This window comes from Acipenser ruthenus, chromosome 20, assembly GCF_902713425.1.
Source record: "Acipenser ruthenus chromosome 20, fAciRut3.2 maternal haplotype, whole genome shotgun sequence".
Taxonomy (NCBI): Eukaryota; Metazoa; Chordata; class Actinopteri; order Acipenseriformes; family Acipenseridae; genus Acipenser; species Acipenser ruthenus.
This window is the reverse complement of record NC_081208.1, coordinates 29,350,234-29,366,611: the sequence shown is the minus strand read 5'-3', so window position 1 is coordinate 29,366,611 and position 16,378 is coordinate 29,350,234. Positions and strand designations below refer to the sequence as shown.

Here is a 16,378-nt window from a genome sequence, read left to right as displayed (position 1 = left end):
CTGTATGTAGTTTTTTGTTCCAAGATTTACTGCTTGTTGGTGTACAGGTGTTTGGTGGCATTGCATGCAGAGATTTTTTCTGTTGGCATATACCACCAGAAAGGCCCATCTCGATGTCCAATAGAAGTCTGTTGAACTCTGATGTGCCTGTCCTCTGGGTAAAGTCCAGCCTGCCTACAGAGGCACAAACCTAGGCTGGGGGAATCGGCACCTGCAGCCCAGAAACAACATGCTAACTGCAATGCTGTTTGACTTCTCTTTGAAGTGCATACAACAAATAAAGTACAATCTGAATACATGGGGGGGGGGGGGGGGGGGGGACGAATTGGGTTTGCAGCATCCACTGTATACCAAATTGAGGATAGTGTTTCTTTTACCGATGGGGGTGGGTAGCACAAACAAAACCCCACACTTGTTAAAAAGCTCAGTTTGTCCATGCTATAGCTTCCGTTGGGGTAAACTGACTTGAGACACAGGCTGTTGTTGCTACTGTTAAGTTGGAAATACCCAAGGTTCTTATTTTATTTAATTTTTTTTCATAAAAATACACAATGTGTAGTAATAATACATGTTCAGTTAAGAGAATATGGAGCCTGTTTTTGAGGTTTTACAAAAGATGGCAGAGTCTAGATTTAACAAATAAAGAAAAATAAGTACACTTTATTAAAAGCCTAGCATGGTCTTGCACGCTAGTTATCGTGCATATGTAACACACAAAGGATGTTTGTCTCAAGAACATCATCTTCTGTTCCTATCTCAAAGTTTTATACAGTAGGTACAGATCAGGGTAAAATAAAAACATTTAACAATGGAGGTGTAGTTTTGGATATGTTTGGAAAAATGATTGCCCATCCAAATATAGTATATTTTTCCATGTTCAAAAATGCTTGAGTTATTTGAGTGTGTTTTATTCTTCTGTGTAAGTCAAATAATGGCAATCCAATCCATTGTGTTTGAAAACATTTTAGTTTTTTGTTTGTTGTGATGGTTCTTGGATTGTTTCTGTTGTAATTTTACTTTTTTTTTTGATAATTTTGAAAAATTGTTAAATAAAAAATTTGGAAAAAAAAAAAAAGATGTTTCATTACAAATCTCCCTGTGTGTGGGTTGATGATGATTTTTTTTTTTTTTTTTTTTTTTTTTTGGGGGGGGGGGGGGGGGGGGTGACACACTAGCATTTGTATGTAGATGAATCCCCTATTGTAATCAAACTTGTTTGGGACATCCTTTAGCAGACATTGCTGGGGCGGAGTGGCAGTAGTTTTATATTCCCTTCTCCAATTGTGTGGTGGTTAAGACCAACAAATCCTTAAAAGTCTGGCAGTGACCCCTACACCACCCGATCGAAGTCTGCCAGTGACCCCTACACCACCCGATCGAAGTCTGCCAGTGACCCCTACACCACCCGATCGAAGTCTGCCAGTGACCCCTCCACCACCCGATCGAAGTCTGCCAGTGACCCCTCCACCACCCGATCGAAGACTGCCAGTGACCCCTACACCACCCGATCGAAGTCTGCCAGTGACCCCTACACCACCCGATCGAAGTCTGCCAGTGACCCCTACACCACCCGATCGAAGTCTGCCAGTGACCCCTCCACCACCCGATCGAAGTCTGCCAGTGACCCCTACACCACCCGATCGAAGTCTGCCAGTGACCCCTACACCACCCGATCGAAGACTGCCAGTGACCCCTACACCACCCGATCGAAGTCTGCCAGTGACCCCTACACCACCCGATCGAAGTCTGCCAGTGACCCCTACACCACCCGATCGAAGTCTGCCAGTGACCCCTACACCACCCGATCGAAGTCTGCCAGTGACCCCTACACCACCCGATCGAAGTCTGCCAGTGACCCCTCCACCACCCGATCGAAGTCTGCCAGTGACCCCTCCACCACCCGATCGAAGTCTGCCAGTGACCCCTACACCACCCAAAGTCAAAGTCTGCCAGTGATCACTTTCCCAGGAAAAAAAGAAACCAGAAACCTTTTTCCTGCATGTGATTTCAGTTCAGAGCTTGGGGCAAATAAGAGAGCGGCGCATTGTTTTATTCTCAGGGGTATCGCCTTCCAGCAATTGCAGACTATACTATAATTACAAACACATTTCTGAAATGTGTGTGCATTTCTTTTATGAATTGGCTGATGAGACATGGGTGTAATGGATGCATGTCCATCCTCATTAACCCTCTTGCCCCAGCTGTAGCAGCCATCATCAACCCCAGTTCACTTCTGAATTGACAACTGACCATGTGATAGCAAGTTTTTGGGTGGGTCTTTTGAATTCTAGTTTTCCCAATACTTTTTCAAAATGTATTTTAAAACCTCTATGAGGACTGGCTGATAGTCGTTTTTGACAGGCTGCCTTCATTTACAGGTCGTTTTATACGGGTAATGCATGTATGCTCTTATTGTCTGACTCACCTCCTCTCTCTCTCTAATTCACTCGCTCAGTCACACACACACTCACACACGCATGGTGCTCCCGATGGGGAAGAGCTAGCGTGGGTTGGCCGATTCCACTCATTTGCCAATTCATCCCGAACACTAACGCCGCTTCTTACCATCTGCTCTTCAAGCGGGGTTTTTTTTCGTGTTCCAAAGTATTTATTTTTTAACAAGCATTCAAACTTATTATTTTTCAATTTTATTTGAATTGATTTTGGATTTTAAAAAACGCACATTAGCATGGGGTGCTACCTGAAAAGCGCGTATTTTCTGGTGCCGGTTGTCGCACTGCAGTTCAGTAAGTATACTTTAAAAGTGTTCGCGGTGTGGTTGTGGTCAGAAATAGACCTTTGAAATAACTTTTTAATAGTTGTTGTTTCCTTTAATTGTATTGTTGTTGCTTTTATTGGGTTAATAATTTCTGTACTTTCTCTACTTTGAAGACTAATAATACGAATAGGTGTTCTTCAATTTCGGTTTAAAGAAGTTTAATTCTAACATAATGCTAAGCAAAGTGTGAGTACCATTCGCATGCACATGCATGTGCAGAGTAACGGACAGAGCTAATGCATTATGGTTTGCATGGTCGTAAGTAATTTCAATGGAAGAATCGGGCAGGAGGTGTGTCCGAGTCTTGCCGTGTCAATAGGACCGGTTGAAATGAGAGGTTTCCTGTCGAACGATAGAATTGAATCAATTGAATCAATTCTAGCTGAATGGTCAATCAAGGTTCTGCGTCGTCTGGAGGAGCGGCAAGTGATCATTTGTAAAGAGCTGCTTGTGACTGACTAGATACCGGGGTGTGTGTCGACAAAATCCCTTTCATTATATGAAGTCTGGATAGTTTAATAACCGATACTCTGCGCAGGATTATATAATAGTGTTCGTGAGCTATCTGCTATCACACACATAACTTTGAATCTAGACACATTGTCCAAACGAACAACGTCGTTAATCAGATGTAAGCTGACGTGGTACAGCATTTTGAACAGTGTAACTTGGCCATGTCACACAACAGTACAGTATATAGGATTCTGAAATATATGTTATTAATAATACGCAGTATGTGTGTGTGTGTGATTATTATATACTGTTAAAGCTACCTAGTTCCCCTAATTTTAATGTATATTATAACATATGGCATAAGTAATATTACAGCACACACACACACACATATATATATATATATATATATATATATATATATATATATATATATATATATATATATAATGAGGTAGGAAATATCCCTAAATGAACACTTCTCTGACAACATTGGGAGTTCAGAGCTGTCAGTCTTGAGCTTGATTGAATGATGTATAGGAGACCCCAGGTGACCCTGTAGCAGGTTTACATAGTGAAGGGTGTTGTTGCATATTGCAATATACAGATCCACATTTCCAGGAAATCAAAGTAAAACATATTGACCAGCGTTATTTTACTTCTGTTGCGCGCACCACATTTTTTTCTTTGTTTTATTAATGCTGTCAGTCATTGTGAAGGAAGCAGGCTCGTAATAAATCTGAGTGTGTGGATTATGCTGTATGCTAATGCAAGCACTCACACTGGTGCTGCTAATATCAAGGGGCTTGAGTGTGATAAAGGAACAGGTTTGAAGGGGTTTCTAAGGTGGGGAGGCTCTTGCATGCTCGTGCAGTTGCAAACCTGATGGGTAGTTTGAGCTATAGCTTCACTTAGAACCTTAGTGCTTTTCTTGGTGAAGTATACTCGACAGGGGTATATTTGCAATGACATTTTGGAAATGCATAGGAATGCAATACATTACCACTGATTTCAGATCAGGTACCACATACTTCCCCCTCCCCCAGAATTTACAAAAAATCTAGAAGTAGTGTGCAGTATTATTTTTAGCTACAATGTAGTATGCTGCAGCTGTTTTTCATACGGGGTTGGGGGGGTGTAATCTTGAATCTATTTGCTTTCCTTTGCAAAACTGCGGCTAATAAATTTGGATTGATTAAAATCCACAATGGGAAGGGAGGATGGGGGCTGGCGCAGCGCCAGGGATTTTGTAGCGAGGACGTTTCACAGATCCCTCCCTGGGGGGAAACGTGTGCCTCGTAAATCGTGCTCGAACTTCTTTTTTACAGGAAAGCCTGAGTCCTGCAAAAGCTGTGATTGCATAGCATTGAAATCCTAAACAATAACATATCATCTTGAGTCTAGTGTGTCTGCATAATTAGGAGAGAGAGCGAGAGATGATACTTTGTAAGTGGGTTACCATCCAGTAAGTATGTGCAAGAAGATTCATATGCATAATCATGTTCTTAATGTGGGAGGGTTACCGTGTTTTTGAATGAGCTGCTTTCCATTATTCAGTGACACACGGCAGGTGACGGAATGAAAGGTAATTCAGGGAAGCAGCAGCTGCAGCAGCAGCAGGGTCCTGTGCAGCTCAGCTCGGGCTCTCAAGGATAATACAAGTGAAAAGGTTTGAGCTGGATGTTGTGAAGAGCATCAGGTCTGAGAGGAGCGGTGTGTTCGACAGGGTCTGATTGAGAGCCGCCTGCCAGCGAACACGTTGCAGCCTACTTGTGTGATTCTTCAATTATAAAACTGAAGGCTTGTGAACTCGCACTTCGGTCTTGTGAAGGATCTTCATTATCATTCTTCCCGTCTCCATGACGTCCTGCATCGTGGGGGGATGAGCAGAACATCATGTCACAACAAGCCCAATTGTTTCCTCCAGTCTGTGATTAACTCCTGGAGAATTTTTTCAGGGTTAGTCAACTGAGATGAGAGCACTTGGTTCACGCCAGCACCCTTATAAGTGTTTCCCACAGTAAAAGCATAGCAAAGTGTAATAAAGCACAGTTGAAAGGATTGAAAAGAATAGCGAGGTATGATAAAACATATTAGTAAACATGGCAAACCAGGGTCAGCTGTGGTAAATGCATAATATTTTCATGGGTAAAGCACAGGGAAAAATATTGCAGTAAACCTTTAGAAGGGCAGCATGACATGCTATTACACAAGATGAGCCAAAAAAGAATAATCAGAAAGTTACCATTTTAAAACAATCACAAACAGAAGTCCAAGTCCTTTAAAGCAATATTCTCAATATTTTTAAATCAGGTAACAAATTATTGGATGTTTACCAAAATCTGTTTGGGTTCAAGGGACACCAAACACCCTTAAGACTAGAACTGAATTGTTTCTAAGTTTTGCAACATCAAAGTGGATCTAAAATCTGCTGTTTTAGACCTTAATAGCAATGCTGGCTGTGGGCCTGTCTGTCTACTGCAGGGATGGAAGTAAGACTCCTATTGCATAGCAGTTTCACCATTCAGGTTTTACTATGAGTGTGATTAGCCCCAGCGTATAGATAACAAACTCAGGTGTGTCTTATTGAACTCACAGTAAAACCAGGAATGGATCAAACTGCTATGCAACTGGAGTCGTATTTTCATCTCTGGTCTACTGGCCTGCAGGACTTTGGGGCACAAGACAGGAACCTTTCCTCCCTTCCAGTGGTTACTTCTACTAATCAAGCAGGATTTACCTACTGGCCTGGAGCCTAGAGGATTTATACCAGACTGGCACTGAGGCTGGGTCATCTCTAACCCCAGATTGAACCTTCCGGAGCTTAATCTTCCCTGCAAGCCCTTAACATTGACTAAAGATAGCTGACTGCAGACAGGCAGTATTGGCTGTTTGATACCTATCGTGAGAGTGGATGGAAAGTGGTGTAACTGAGCAGGGTGAGTGGCGATGGCTTTCACAAGGGCATTACCAAGGATTATTTATTTATTTCTGTACTTTCTCTACTTTGAAGACTCTATTATTCTCCCTTCTTCTCATTAGTATGTTGAGGACAAGCTGGAGCGAGGTGCATTCAGTGCTGCTGTGTTGCGCATGGAGCAATATTTATTTAGTAGTCTGAGTTACCTGGCAGCAAACTCCTCATCCCCCAGTGGCGATGCTTTCCTAGAAGAAGGAGAATATTTGAGGGGACCATTCTACCTGTGGGATGTCTTGCTCATTCAGATATTGAGGATATCTTTTAAAGAGGAGATGATTATGTATTCAGAGATACCTGGGTGTTTAGTAAGTACAGGGTCTGAGTGAGGAAACATGGGCAATACAATCCCCACCCCTAGTCTTGCTGTAAATCATTTGTTGTTGCCATAATTTGTGCCGGGACTGTGTATAAAAAGATAAGCTGTTGAATTATATTTTAGCTGGACGGTCATGAGATATTTCCAAGCATGAGTGGTCTCGTTGTGATAGGCAGGGGATAGGTGCTGTGAGGGAACGCTGTCAGAATCCCGATCCTGTCTCTTTAAGTATAGCTTAGTGTTCTGAGGAGAAAATAGAAATTCTCTCAGGAAACCGAAGTGACTGTGATAAGTTATGGCCGGTAACTCAGCTATTCGGTCAATAAAGCTTCATTAACGGGTCGGACCAGCGCTGCCTGGCGCTAATGAGCAATGAGAGAGGAGAGATCGATACGCTGTGGGAGGGTCGTTAATAAACAGCCTGTGATGAACTCTACAGCAGCAGCTGACTTGAAGAGAACGCTGCAGCACTGGGAACGCTGGTCTCAGACACCCATGTGGGGCACAGACTGGGCACAAAGCGCCACCACACACCTTGAACGCTGCACAAAATGTAATTTAAGAAGAAACCGTTTGAACAACCTCTCAATTCCTTGTGTACCTTAAAGGGTTAATTGTAAAATCTGTGGGGGGGGGGGGGGAACTAGACTCCTCATTGAGACAAGACACATGTAAATGTAGCTGAAGTGTTGCCTCGCTCTGCACCCGACACAGTGAGAGCAGTAATACTACAGTGCTGTGCTGAAACCAGGGTGGTGAGAGAGGGAGGGAGTCCGCAGGGGGAGTCACAGTAAACCAGCTGGAGAGTGTAAAGCCTTGGCAGGGAAGAACATTGCAATGCCATCTATATGAGAGAAAAGTCATACAGCAGGTCCGCATTGTAAAGTCCAAAGTGGTGTAGTGTATAACCATGGGAAAGCTGCATTTTTTGGACACGCTACCTGAATTATACCAGTGTTTATGATAGCTCATAGATATGGTGAGATTCAATACAAATACAAATACACCGTGCAGTGCTGCAACAGTATTGAACCAGGAACAGGAGGCAAACACATGGTTGCATTAACAATCGTGACTTAACTGATTCTCACGCAATGTGCCCCAGCCTTCATTAATCTGTCCTTAATAACCAGCCCAGCACCCAATTTACATAATCGCAGTGAGGAGGTAATGCTAGCAGGCAAGTGTTTTTCATTATCGTAGTGAAGCTTGCCTGCTTCCCCAGTGTATGACGACACCAATGCACTGAAAATTACTGCAAGTACTGCAACTGGTACAGCGCTATCCATACAAAACCGGCCAGCAGTGTAAGAGTTAAGCGTGATGTTGGAAACCATTTACAAGTGCTGCAACATACCACGCAATTACATTGCAGATCACATCGAATGACCTTTTCACAATCCCTGTGCATAACAGTGTTGAGATGGTATTGAGACAGTGCATGGGGGTACAAAAAACAAAAACACAACCAGGAATAGACATTGTTGATCATGTCACAATCGGCATGGTCACAGAATGAACGTGTGGTACGTGTTCAGTAAAATGTAAGGGCAAGTCATGAGGGTTCAATGCATTTACTGGGAACACATTTCTGCACAATCCTGACCTTTTTGGATCAGCTGTGGGTTCTATTGATATTGTAGTTTTAGAAGGTCGGGTGGGAGTGAGGGGGTGGGTTCTATTGATATTGTACTTTTAGAAGGTCGGGTGGGAGTGAGGGGGTGGGTTCTATTGATATTGTACTTTTAGAAGGTCGGGTGGGAGTGAGGGGGTGGGTTCTATTGATATTGTACTTTTAGAAGGTCGGGTGGGAGTGAGGGGGTGGGTTCTATTGATATTGTACTTTTAGAAGGTCGGGTGGGAGTGAGGGGGTGGGTTCTATTGATATTGTACTTTTAGAAGGTCGGGTGGGAGTGAGGGGGTGGGTTCTACAGTGTACAGGGGTCGCTGGTGCGCAGTGAGCCGAGGACACCCTGGCCGACCTCATCTCAGGGCAAACACCCCGAAAGTGAAGAGTTTACCCTGCTCAATTCTTCACAGTGGGAAAGGTCCACATGGCTGTCCGCTGCCATCTGTTTGCTTTCCCTCGCTTGCTCTGTGCTTTACACATTCACACACAGCAAGACAGGAGGCTCTCAATGACTCAGAGCTCAATCCGCTTGAGTGCATTGCTGGATATTCCTCTATCTGACAGGTGGAAACTGAGCAAGGGATTAGCTGAGAACATGATTCAGAGGTGAGGTGACAGTGTCTAGCAGTTGACCCTGAACAAACAAACCCAAACTTTTATTTTAAAAGAAAATTTGTATTAAAAAAAAAAAAGTCCTCCTCCAGTTGTCAGTGTGCCTGGAGCTCTGCAGGTAACAGGAGTGTTCATCTCAGCGTGGCGCTTTGAAGCCCCGCTCCTTTCTCCTCTTGCCTTGTTTGCTCACACGAGCCTTCATTAAATTTTCATGCGGATGAATTGAACCAATAATCTTGCTCGCTGCCTAGACCGACCTAACCTGGAACATTTCAGAGGAAATCGATAACTATGCCTGTCGGAGGAGAAATATTTCATCAAATATTAATCAGGTTTGCCTTGTACTTCTGAGGAGGCCTTGGGCGAGTTCCAGATGCTGTCTGATCCAATTAGGATCCAGCTCTGAGTGCACTGTCAATACCCCTCCCTGGTTTGTTTGTTAAGGGGCCGCGGTCCCTTCGATTGCCTTGCTAAAGGAGACAAGTTCACAGCCTCTTCTGCAGCCTTCCTCCTTCGTCCACCAAACCTCCATACAGCACTGCCATTTATACAGGTATTTCTGTTTAAGAAACTAGAAATGTTTCAATAGGAGCTCTTAATTTAGTATACTGCTTGATAACGACTTCTCCTCATCTGTCTACAGCTCACTAGTTTCCTAAATAGTTTTGCAATACTTGAATTTTGAAGTCATGGATCCAAACACAGTATTTATAGCAGAATAGCCTCAGTTAGATGAGCTGTCTGTCGGTGAGGTAGGTCAGGTGGCTCCCCAGTGTTTCACAAGATCCGCAACAACACTGGTGCATCAGTAGCATGGGGTTTACAGCATGGACTTAGGGTCACTGCATGTTTCGGCTCTGCTGATAAGGAATAGCATCTATTTGGTGAGAGCCAGTGATATGGTGCTTGGGTGCTTGTTTTCGTGAGCCTGATTCCCAATGAGCACTCAGGAAACGCAAGCATTTCTATCCTGCAGGGTTCACAGCGGCTCAGTGATGTACTATCACTGCATGCATTCACATGTGCTTGTAGCAATTTTATTGTAATATTTGTTTTGCCCTTCTTATTGCGTATTTTGCTGAAGGCTACAAAATATGTTTGGTTTTTTTGCACACAGAAACTCGACATCTAACAAGCAAGCAGTGTGTAGCTGAACTGCACACAAATTCCCCCATGCACGGTAAACAAAGCTGCTGCAGGCTTTGCAATCAAAGCTGATTTTGCAGCAAGCCCTGCAGCCATTTCCCTAAGAAGATTTCTGACTGAGGCCCTGTTATGTAGACGCCGGTGCCTGAAATGAGTATTAGCTGGTCTGAGCGGGATTACGTTCAGATCGTGTGGATATCTGGCGCAGGCTACCGTCCAGTCGGCCCCCATACAGGTTGAACAGCCGCCCCTGGTTCTCATTTGTCCTTTTTTATTCCTGCAGTCCTGGCCCCCAGCCCGGTGATTGCGGCCGGTCGGAAATGTGGCTACATCTACAAGGGCTTTGCGGAGTGCCTACTGAGGCTGGGGGACAGCATGACGGAGAGCATGCAGCAAGGGGGCGAGGAGCTGCTGGAGATCGACTCCGTCTGCAGGTAAGCCTGGAGCCACCAGCACTCACACACACCCCCTCCAGGAGAGTCATACACACTGCAACAGATTGAACTCAGACACACCCCCTGCAGGAGAGTCATACACACTGCAACAGATTGAACTCACACACACCCCCTGCAGGAGAGTCATACACACTGCAACAGACTGCACTCACACACACCTCCTGCAGGAGAGTCATACACACTGCAACAGACTGCACTCACACACACCCCCTGCAGGAGAGTCATACACACTGCAACAGACTGCACTTACACACACCCCCTGCAGGAGAGTCATACACACTGCAACAGATTGCAACAGGATAGCTGCATTCGTAAGAGGTCCCTGTCATCCAGTATAAGGCACCTCCGCACGTGTGGCTCGGGGTGAGTCCTACCATCAGGAGCCTGCTTGTTCGAATCCTGGTCTTGCTGAGTTTTGGCTGGGTACCCGCAAGGAGAGCTACATTGGCTTTTGCGAAATCTGCTGGGGGGTTAGTTAGATAGTGTAAACTAGTTTTATAATATCCTCCAAAAATGATGTGAATAAATAAAAGATCTTCCCAATCGTCTCTGAATATTAGGTGGACCAGAAACAGTACAAGGTAAATCCCCTGTGCTGTCACCAATTTTTTAATTTCATTTTTAGAAATTTTAAAACAGTTTGTGTAAACTCTATGGAGTTCAAGAAGAACCATACATGCATTGTAAAATAGATCCACAGGCAGGAAACTTAACATGGTTAAATTGTACACGCAGTGACTGAAGGGGATATAGAATGGATTATTTTTGCCAGTGGTAATGTAAGTTAGTTAGAGAAAGCAGAGACAGATGGCTGATTTTAATGGATCTCTGCTTGTTGTGGTTCAGCTCCACAATGTTGTTTCTTCTACGTTGCTCTTCAGGCTAGAAGGAGGAGAAAATCCCATAATGTTGCTACCTGCTGAATCTCATTCATGTGATTTCATTACTAAGTATTATATGAAATTCAGCTTTCCTTCCCTGCATACATGCATTGCCTTGTATTGAGTCAGCAGGTCTCTTCCTCGCTGTATTGTATAAGGATGCATTCACACTGTGCCTGTTATATAACTGCCTCTCAGCACGCACATCGTGAGGCAGCTGTTGATCACAAATTAAACTTCTGCTTTGCATATTCACTGTGTGTTTGTATATATGACATACATGTTATGTGTGTCAGTCTCATCTGCCAATCACAATGTGTACACTGGACACATTAAGGTTTACATAGTGGAGTTTTTACATCTGAAAAAAAATGTCCTTCTCAAATCCAAAGAGGTAATCTTTAACTCAGGATAAAAATACTAGCCTCGTTTCTCATTTTTTTAAGATGTGCTGCAGGACAGCATGCAAATAAGCAAATTAAACATTGTGTACCGTGCCCACTTGATGTGTGACCATTCGATAATTTACCAATGTGGTTAAATCACTTGAGTCCATGTTAAAAGTAAATTGTAAAAGTCCTGTATTTTCCTGTATAAGTACACAAATCAATGAATACCCATCAGTGCATCAATGCAATACTAATCCACACCAAAACCAGTTTTTGTACATACCGTGATTGTTTCAATGTCCTCTTCTCCCCTCCTCCCCCCTCCTCTCCCTCCTCTCCCCAGGTCCTGGGATGAGTTCCACCGCTGTGCAAGCGCGGCTCTGGCAGGCTGCCCTGAAGAGGCGGCTGTGGTGTGGGAGTCTCTGAGGCAGGAGTCCAGGAAGATGCAGTTCTCTGGGAACCTCTACGACATGTGCAGCAACCGAGCCAAACCTTCCACCAGCATGCAGAACCGCAACCAAGAGGAGACCAATCAGGAGTCCCTGCGGGGCTCCGCCCACCTGCCCGGCCACGCCCACTTCCTGGCGCTCTCGCTGGCCACGCTGGTGGTCAGGATGTAGCTGTGCTCGCTGGGCTGGTCACCTCGGACCCCGAGCCGCTCTGGACTCCATAAACACTCCAAGGCAATTCGTAGCTTCTCTGCTCTGAAGAACACCCAGACTGTGTTCTTTTATTCAGGAGCCGGGTAACAGACACACCACTTTATCTGCCAGCCCAGTTTCTTGTTAGAAGAAGTTAGTAGCGGTACATTAATGTTGTCCGACACCTTGCTTCTCCTCACCTCCGAGTCCAGAACTCATTTGATACCGTCTCTCCTGACCCCCAGACATACTCCACACACGACAAAAAAATACCAGCTCTTTTTACATCTTTATAATTACAAAGGGCTGTCAAAACAAAAGCTGATTCATGATTATATGTGGGTTTATTAGGGTCAAGGGAGAACGGGGCTGACTTTTCCACTTCATTTTACACCTTGGTGAGAAATGAAAGTGAAATTGTCTGTTTACAATCCCAAACACTGGGTATAAAAGGCATCCTTTATCATATGGTCCTCAAGGGCACTACAATGGCAATGCAATGGTTCAGTGGTGGCACAAAGGGCACTGGTGGTAAGAGTCATTGATAGCACACGTTATTTTGAAATACTAAGTGGTACTGCATTGTTTCTAGCCACCCCTGGTTATAACAGTTGGTCCAGACAGCATCTTAAAGCAATCTTGATAGACAGGGGGGGTCTATGATGTGGGGAGGAGGTTGAGGTGAAAGTGTTGAAAGATCGCAATATCACACGATTTCTCAAGTCAAGGAAGTAAAGATTAAAATGGATATGCCACACAGGACGGCAGCCAGATAGAGTGAGCTTCAGAGGAAACCAACACAGATCTCAGTCTGAGAGAAACAGAACTCAGGAACATTCAGAATGGCGGCGCACCTTGTAATGTAAATCAGGTGTAAGGGAAGGGGTACAAAATATATATTTAAATGGAGTTTCTAGGTAAGTACTTTAAATATATAAAATACAAATATTTATTTTTGGATGGAATGGTTTTTCTTAGCTACACTGATAGATTTTGTAGGTGCCTTTGGGGATGTAAATGTAAGGTTTGCATAATGTTTACCCAGCACAACGTATATCACATTTAACGTGGGTTACATCATCATCATCATCATCATCATCATCATAATAACTACATTACCTGTCCAGGGGCATAAATAGTGCGCTATCAAAGCGCTGGCACTGAAACTAGCCGCTGTTTTGTTTTTTTTAATTATTATTCTTGAGCAAAACACCTGTGCAGTACCTGTGGCTTCAAAATGTAACTGAAGAGGACAAACATGCGAGGAAACATCCCAAATTATATTTCTGATATCACCATTATTTTTTTTTTTTTGGTATCAGTTGTTTGTATGTCAATATTAAAAGAAATGTTTTTTTTTATGAAATATGTATATAAAATATCGCTTTGTTTATCAGTTATATCATTTATATATTGTGTGTTTTGCAAGCATGCAGTGGTACGAAAATAAGTATTCATAAAACGTCTTAGCTTTAATTGTTGTTTGTTTATGTTGCAGTTCCAGATTTGCAGAAGTGCAGGAGTGAAAGCTTTGGACTGGCAGTATATTAGTAAATCTACACACATACATATATCTAGAATTCAATCGATTTCTTTATCTATAGCTCTATATTGTATCACACTCCGTCTTAGTCAAAACACAGTGGGGAAAAAAGGCTGAAGACAGATAATACATTCTGTAAAAACTCAATTTTTCAAGGAGTGCATGTCTAAACAAGGCCGACGGCAAGGGTGCTGTAGGAAGAGAGATCCATCGATCCTGTGTTAGGTTTGCACCCTCAAACACAGGCTAAACGCTAAATGTGATTATACATCTTATAGCCTGAAAGCTGGCTGCACTTTAAGAGATTATCTTTGTTGGTGATTTGTGACTGCAGGCATGTTGTGCAGTGTGCAGCCTCTTACTGTCATTGTTGTTGTTATTATTTTCAGTACACTAAGCTCTGCGTTTTTTATTACCAGTTCTGTGTAGTTCCTGCGCTCTTTTGGAAATGCTGCAGAGGATTTGACTAGGAAGTGGAGTCGTGGTTTTTAAGAACGCGTAGTGTCACAGAGGATCGGAGTCTCCAGCAACTGAGCAGGATACGCAACATTGTGTCATTTGTGTTACAATAAAGTACGACTCACTGTCGCTTTCCTGTGTTGTCAGTTTTATCTGTTGTGCTTAAATTAAAATGATTGGAAAAACCCATAATTAAAAAAAGACTAAAGTTTTCTATGGCCAAAACTCTCTATCTTACTGTAGTAAACTACAATACCCCCCCTCTTTGAGACGCAGGTTCTGAAGGGGATGTAGTGTATGCAAAGTTAAAAAGGAATTCATTATTTACCTACATGCATGTATGTAAAGACATAGAACTGACCTACAGTTTATGTGTAAATACTGAAATTGTTGTATGTTAATAGCCTTAAAAATAAATAAATAAATAAAGTCCATTGAGTATACTTTAATAATCATCTCGTGTCCACTATTTTAGGATACTGTAGTATTGTTTTGGGTTTTCATATTTACTGTTTATGAGAAATACTTGGCTGGGAGACTATTCAACCCATTGCATTATCTCTTTACCCCTGGAGTCTGGCTTTGAGTTCAGGATTCAGGAAGTTGTTCCAGAGAGCACTGTGGAGAAGCTCCTGTAGCGTGAACTTCAACCACTTCCTGTCCCGGGCCTTCACCCAAAAGAATCTCTTTCACACTTATATCCAGGCTGCCTCTCAAACAACGTCCTACAGTCTCAATCCAAAGGGTCTCCTGCTGCTGGGCTGTCCGGTTACAAGAGCCAAGAGGACTATCAGGGGCAGGCAGGAAAGACCGCTCCTGCGCTCACTGCCCTGATGCTCCAGAACTGGCAGTGATTGCAGTATTGAAGTGACCTGTCTTTATGTTTTGGATCACGTTATTTTTTCCCTGCTTGCCCCGACTGCCTGTCTTCACACATTTTTCATATTCGACAGCTGCACGTATATATGTGTGTGTTTATATGATTTGGTTTTCTGAATGAAAATATGTTTTATTGGCCAGATTTATTTGGGTTTTAGTGCTGCACCTTGCACTGATTCTCCTTTAAGATCTGTATTAAAGACCTCTAAATATATTTTGTATCGTGTTCCGTTTCAAGACATCCTCGAGTGCTTTCAATCGAAACGGGTGTGAAGATTTACCTCATGAAATATTGAATCCGGAAATCAATCAGAGATGCAGTTAGGCTGGCTCCTAGAGCAACTGCCACAGCTTTTGTCACTCTTTACAAATGCGTGTCTGAGGCCATCTGGGGTACGGGGGGAAGTTACTGGAATATCAAACACAAGAACAGGATAAAGAGTCAGATCTGCTTATGTGTCATCTGCAGATGTAAAAATAATATTGCTTTAGTAACATCTGATTACCTTAAACACGCAGGGGGGGGGGGTGAGCGGGGGTAGCCGATTCAATGCGATTGATGTTCCATCATTTTTTTTGTCATTTTCATTTTGATGCAGCGGACAGAACAGTGTTAGTGAGTGCCAGTGGAAATCATACTTCCTTATTTTCCCTGATTATTAAAAACACTGTGATAGGCCAGAGAACGCTCTGTATGCAGAATACAAAAATAAATCAATAATGAATCCTTTGAAAGCGGGAGTCAGCGAGCTGCAGGATTGTTGTTTTAAAGGGGAGTTATACAAGTGGAGCAGGAAACGTCACAATGGCTCAGGCGTTATCTTTTATACCGCTTTTCTTTCTTTAAACTATTAACGATTAATCACTTCCTGAAACGATTAGATCTGTGGCATTAGCAGGGCCAAGGAGACCCAGTTACTGCCAAGCCCCTTGTAGGCAGGATTAAGAGAGATGCATTTTCAAAGTCAGCTGTGTTACAAAATGTGTCTTTAGCTTTTTATACCGTGTAATACAGTAAAGCAGTTATTGGAATAATCAAATAACAAAGAGCAGTTGGGTGGTGTTTTATGTATGTAAAAAAATAAGAAATTGCCTTATTGTTTCAGTTTAAATTCACAGTTCATAGTTGCATTTATTTAATGGAATTTAATTTGAATTAAACGAATTGTCACATTGCATCCTAAAGACATGAAATTATTATTGTCATTATGAACA

The 16,378-nt window shown here is 43.0% G+C and overlaps 2 protein-coding genes across 3 annotated transcripts; both read left to right on the top strand.

The window, feature by feature from the left end:
• Positions 1–113: 113 nt before the first annotated feature.
• LOC131698964 (protein PBMUCL2-like) lies at positions 114–2,242 on the top strand. The gene is made up of 3 exons (XM_058994099.1): positions 114–158; positions 1,317–1,944; positions 2,202–2,242. Exons 1-3 carry the CDS (start codon positions 114–116, stop codon positions 2,240–2,242), a joined length of 714 nt encoding a protein of 237 aa, XP_058850082.1.
• Positions 2,243–2,447: 205 nt separating this feature from the next.
• On the top strand, positions 2,448–14,411 carry LOC117425483 (neuritin-like protein). Of its 2 annotated transcripts, none has more exons than XM_034042443.3 (3): positions 2,448–2,747; positions 10,200–10,350; positions 11,985–14,411. In XM_034042443.3, exons 1-3 carry the CDS (start codon positions 2,690–2,692, stop codon positions 12,259–12,261), a joined length of 486 nt encoding a protein of 161 aa, XP_033898334.1. In that variant the 5' UTR covers positions 2,448–2,689; the 3' UTR covers positions 12,262–14,411. The 2 variants fall into 2 exon arrangements, with proteins under 2 accessions (XP_033898334.1, XP_058849836.1); XM_058993853.1 differs by lacking the exon at positions 2,448–2,747 and adding an exon at positions 6,085–6,171.
• Positions 14,412–16,378: the final 1,967 nt, after the last annotated feature.

Coding starts and splice junctions, on each gene's coding strand:
- LOC117425483 (XM_034042443.3), top strand. CDS start 2,690: ATGGGGTGCTACCTGAAAAGCGCGTATTTTCTGGTGCCGGTTGTCGCA. Junction 2,748..10,199: donor GGTTGTCGCACTGCAGTTCA/GTAAGTATACTT, acceptor TTATTCCTGCAG/TCCTGGCCCCCAGCCCGGTG. Junction 10,351..11,984: donor GAGATCGACTCCGTCTGCAG/GTAAGCCTGGAG, acceptor TCCTCTCCCCAG/GTCCTGGGATGAGTTCCACC.
- LOC131698964 (XM_058994099.1), top strand. CDS start 114: ATGTCCAATAGAAGTCTGTTGAACTCTGATGTGCCTGTCCTCTGG. Junction 159..1,316: donor CTGATGTGCCTGTCCTCTGG/GTAAAGTCCAGC, acceptor AATCCTTAAAAG/TCTGGCAGTGACCCCTACAC. Junction 1,945..2,201: donor CTACACCACCCAAAGTCAAA/GTCTGCCAGTGA, acceptor CTCTTGCCCCAG/CTGTAGCAGCCATCATCAAC.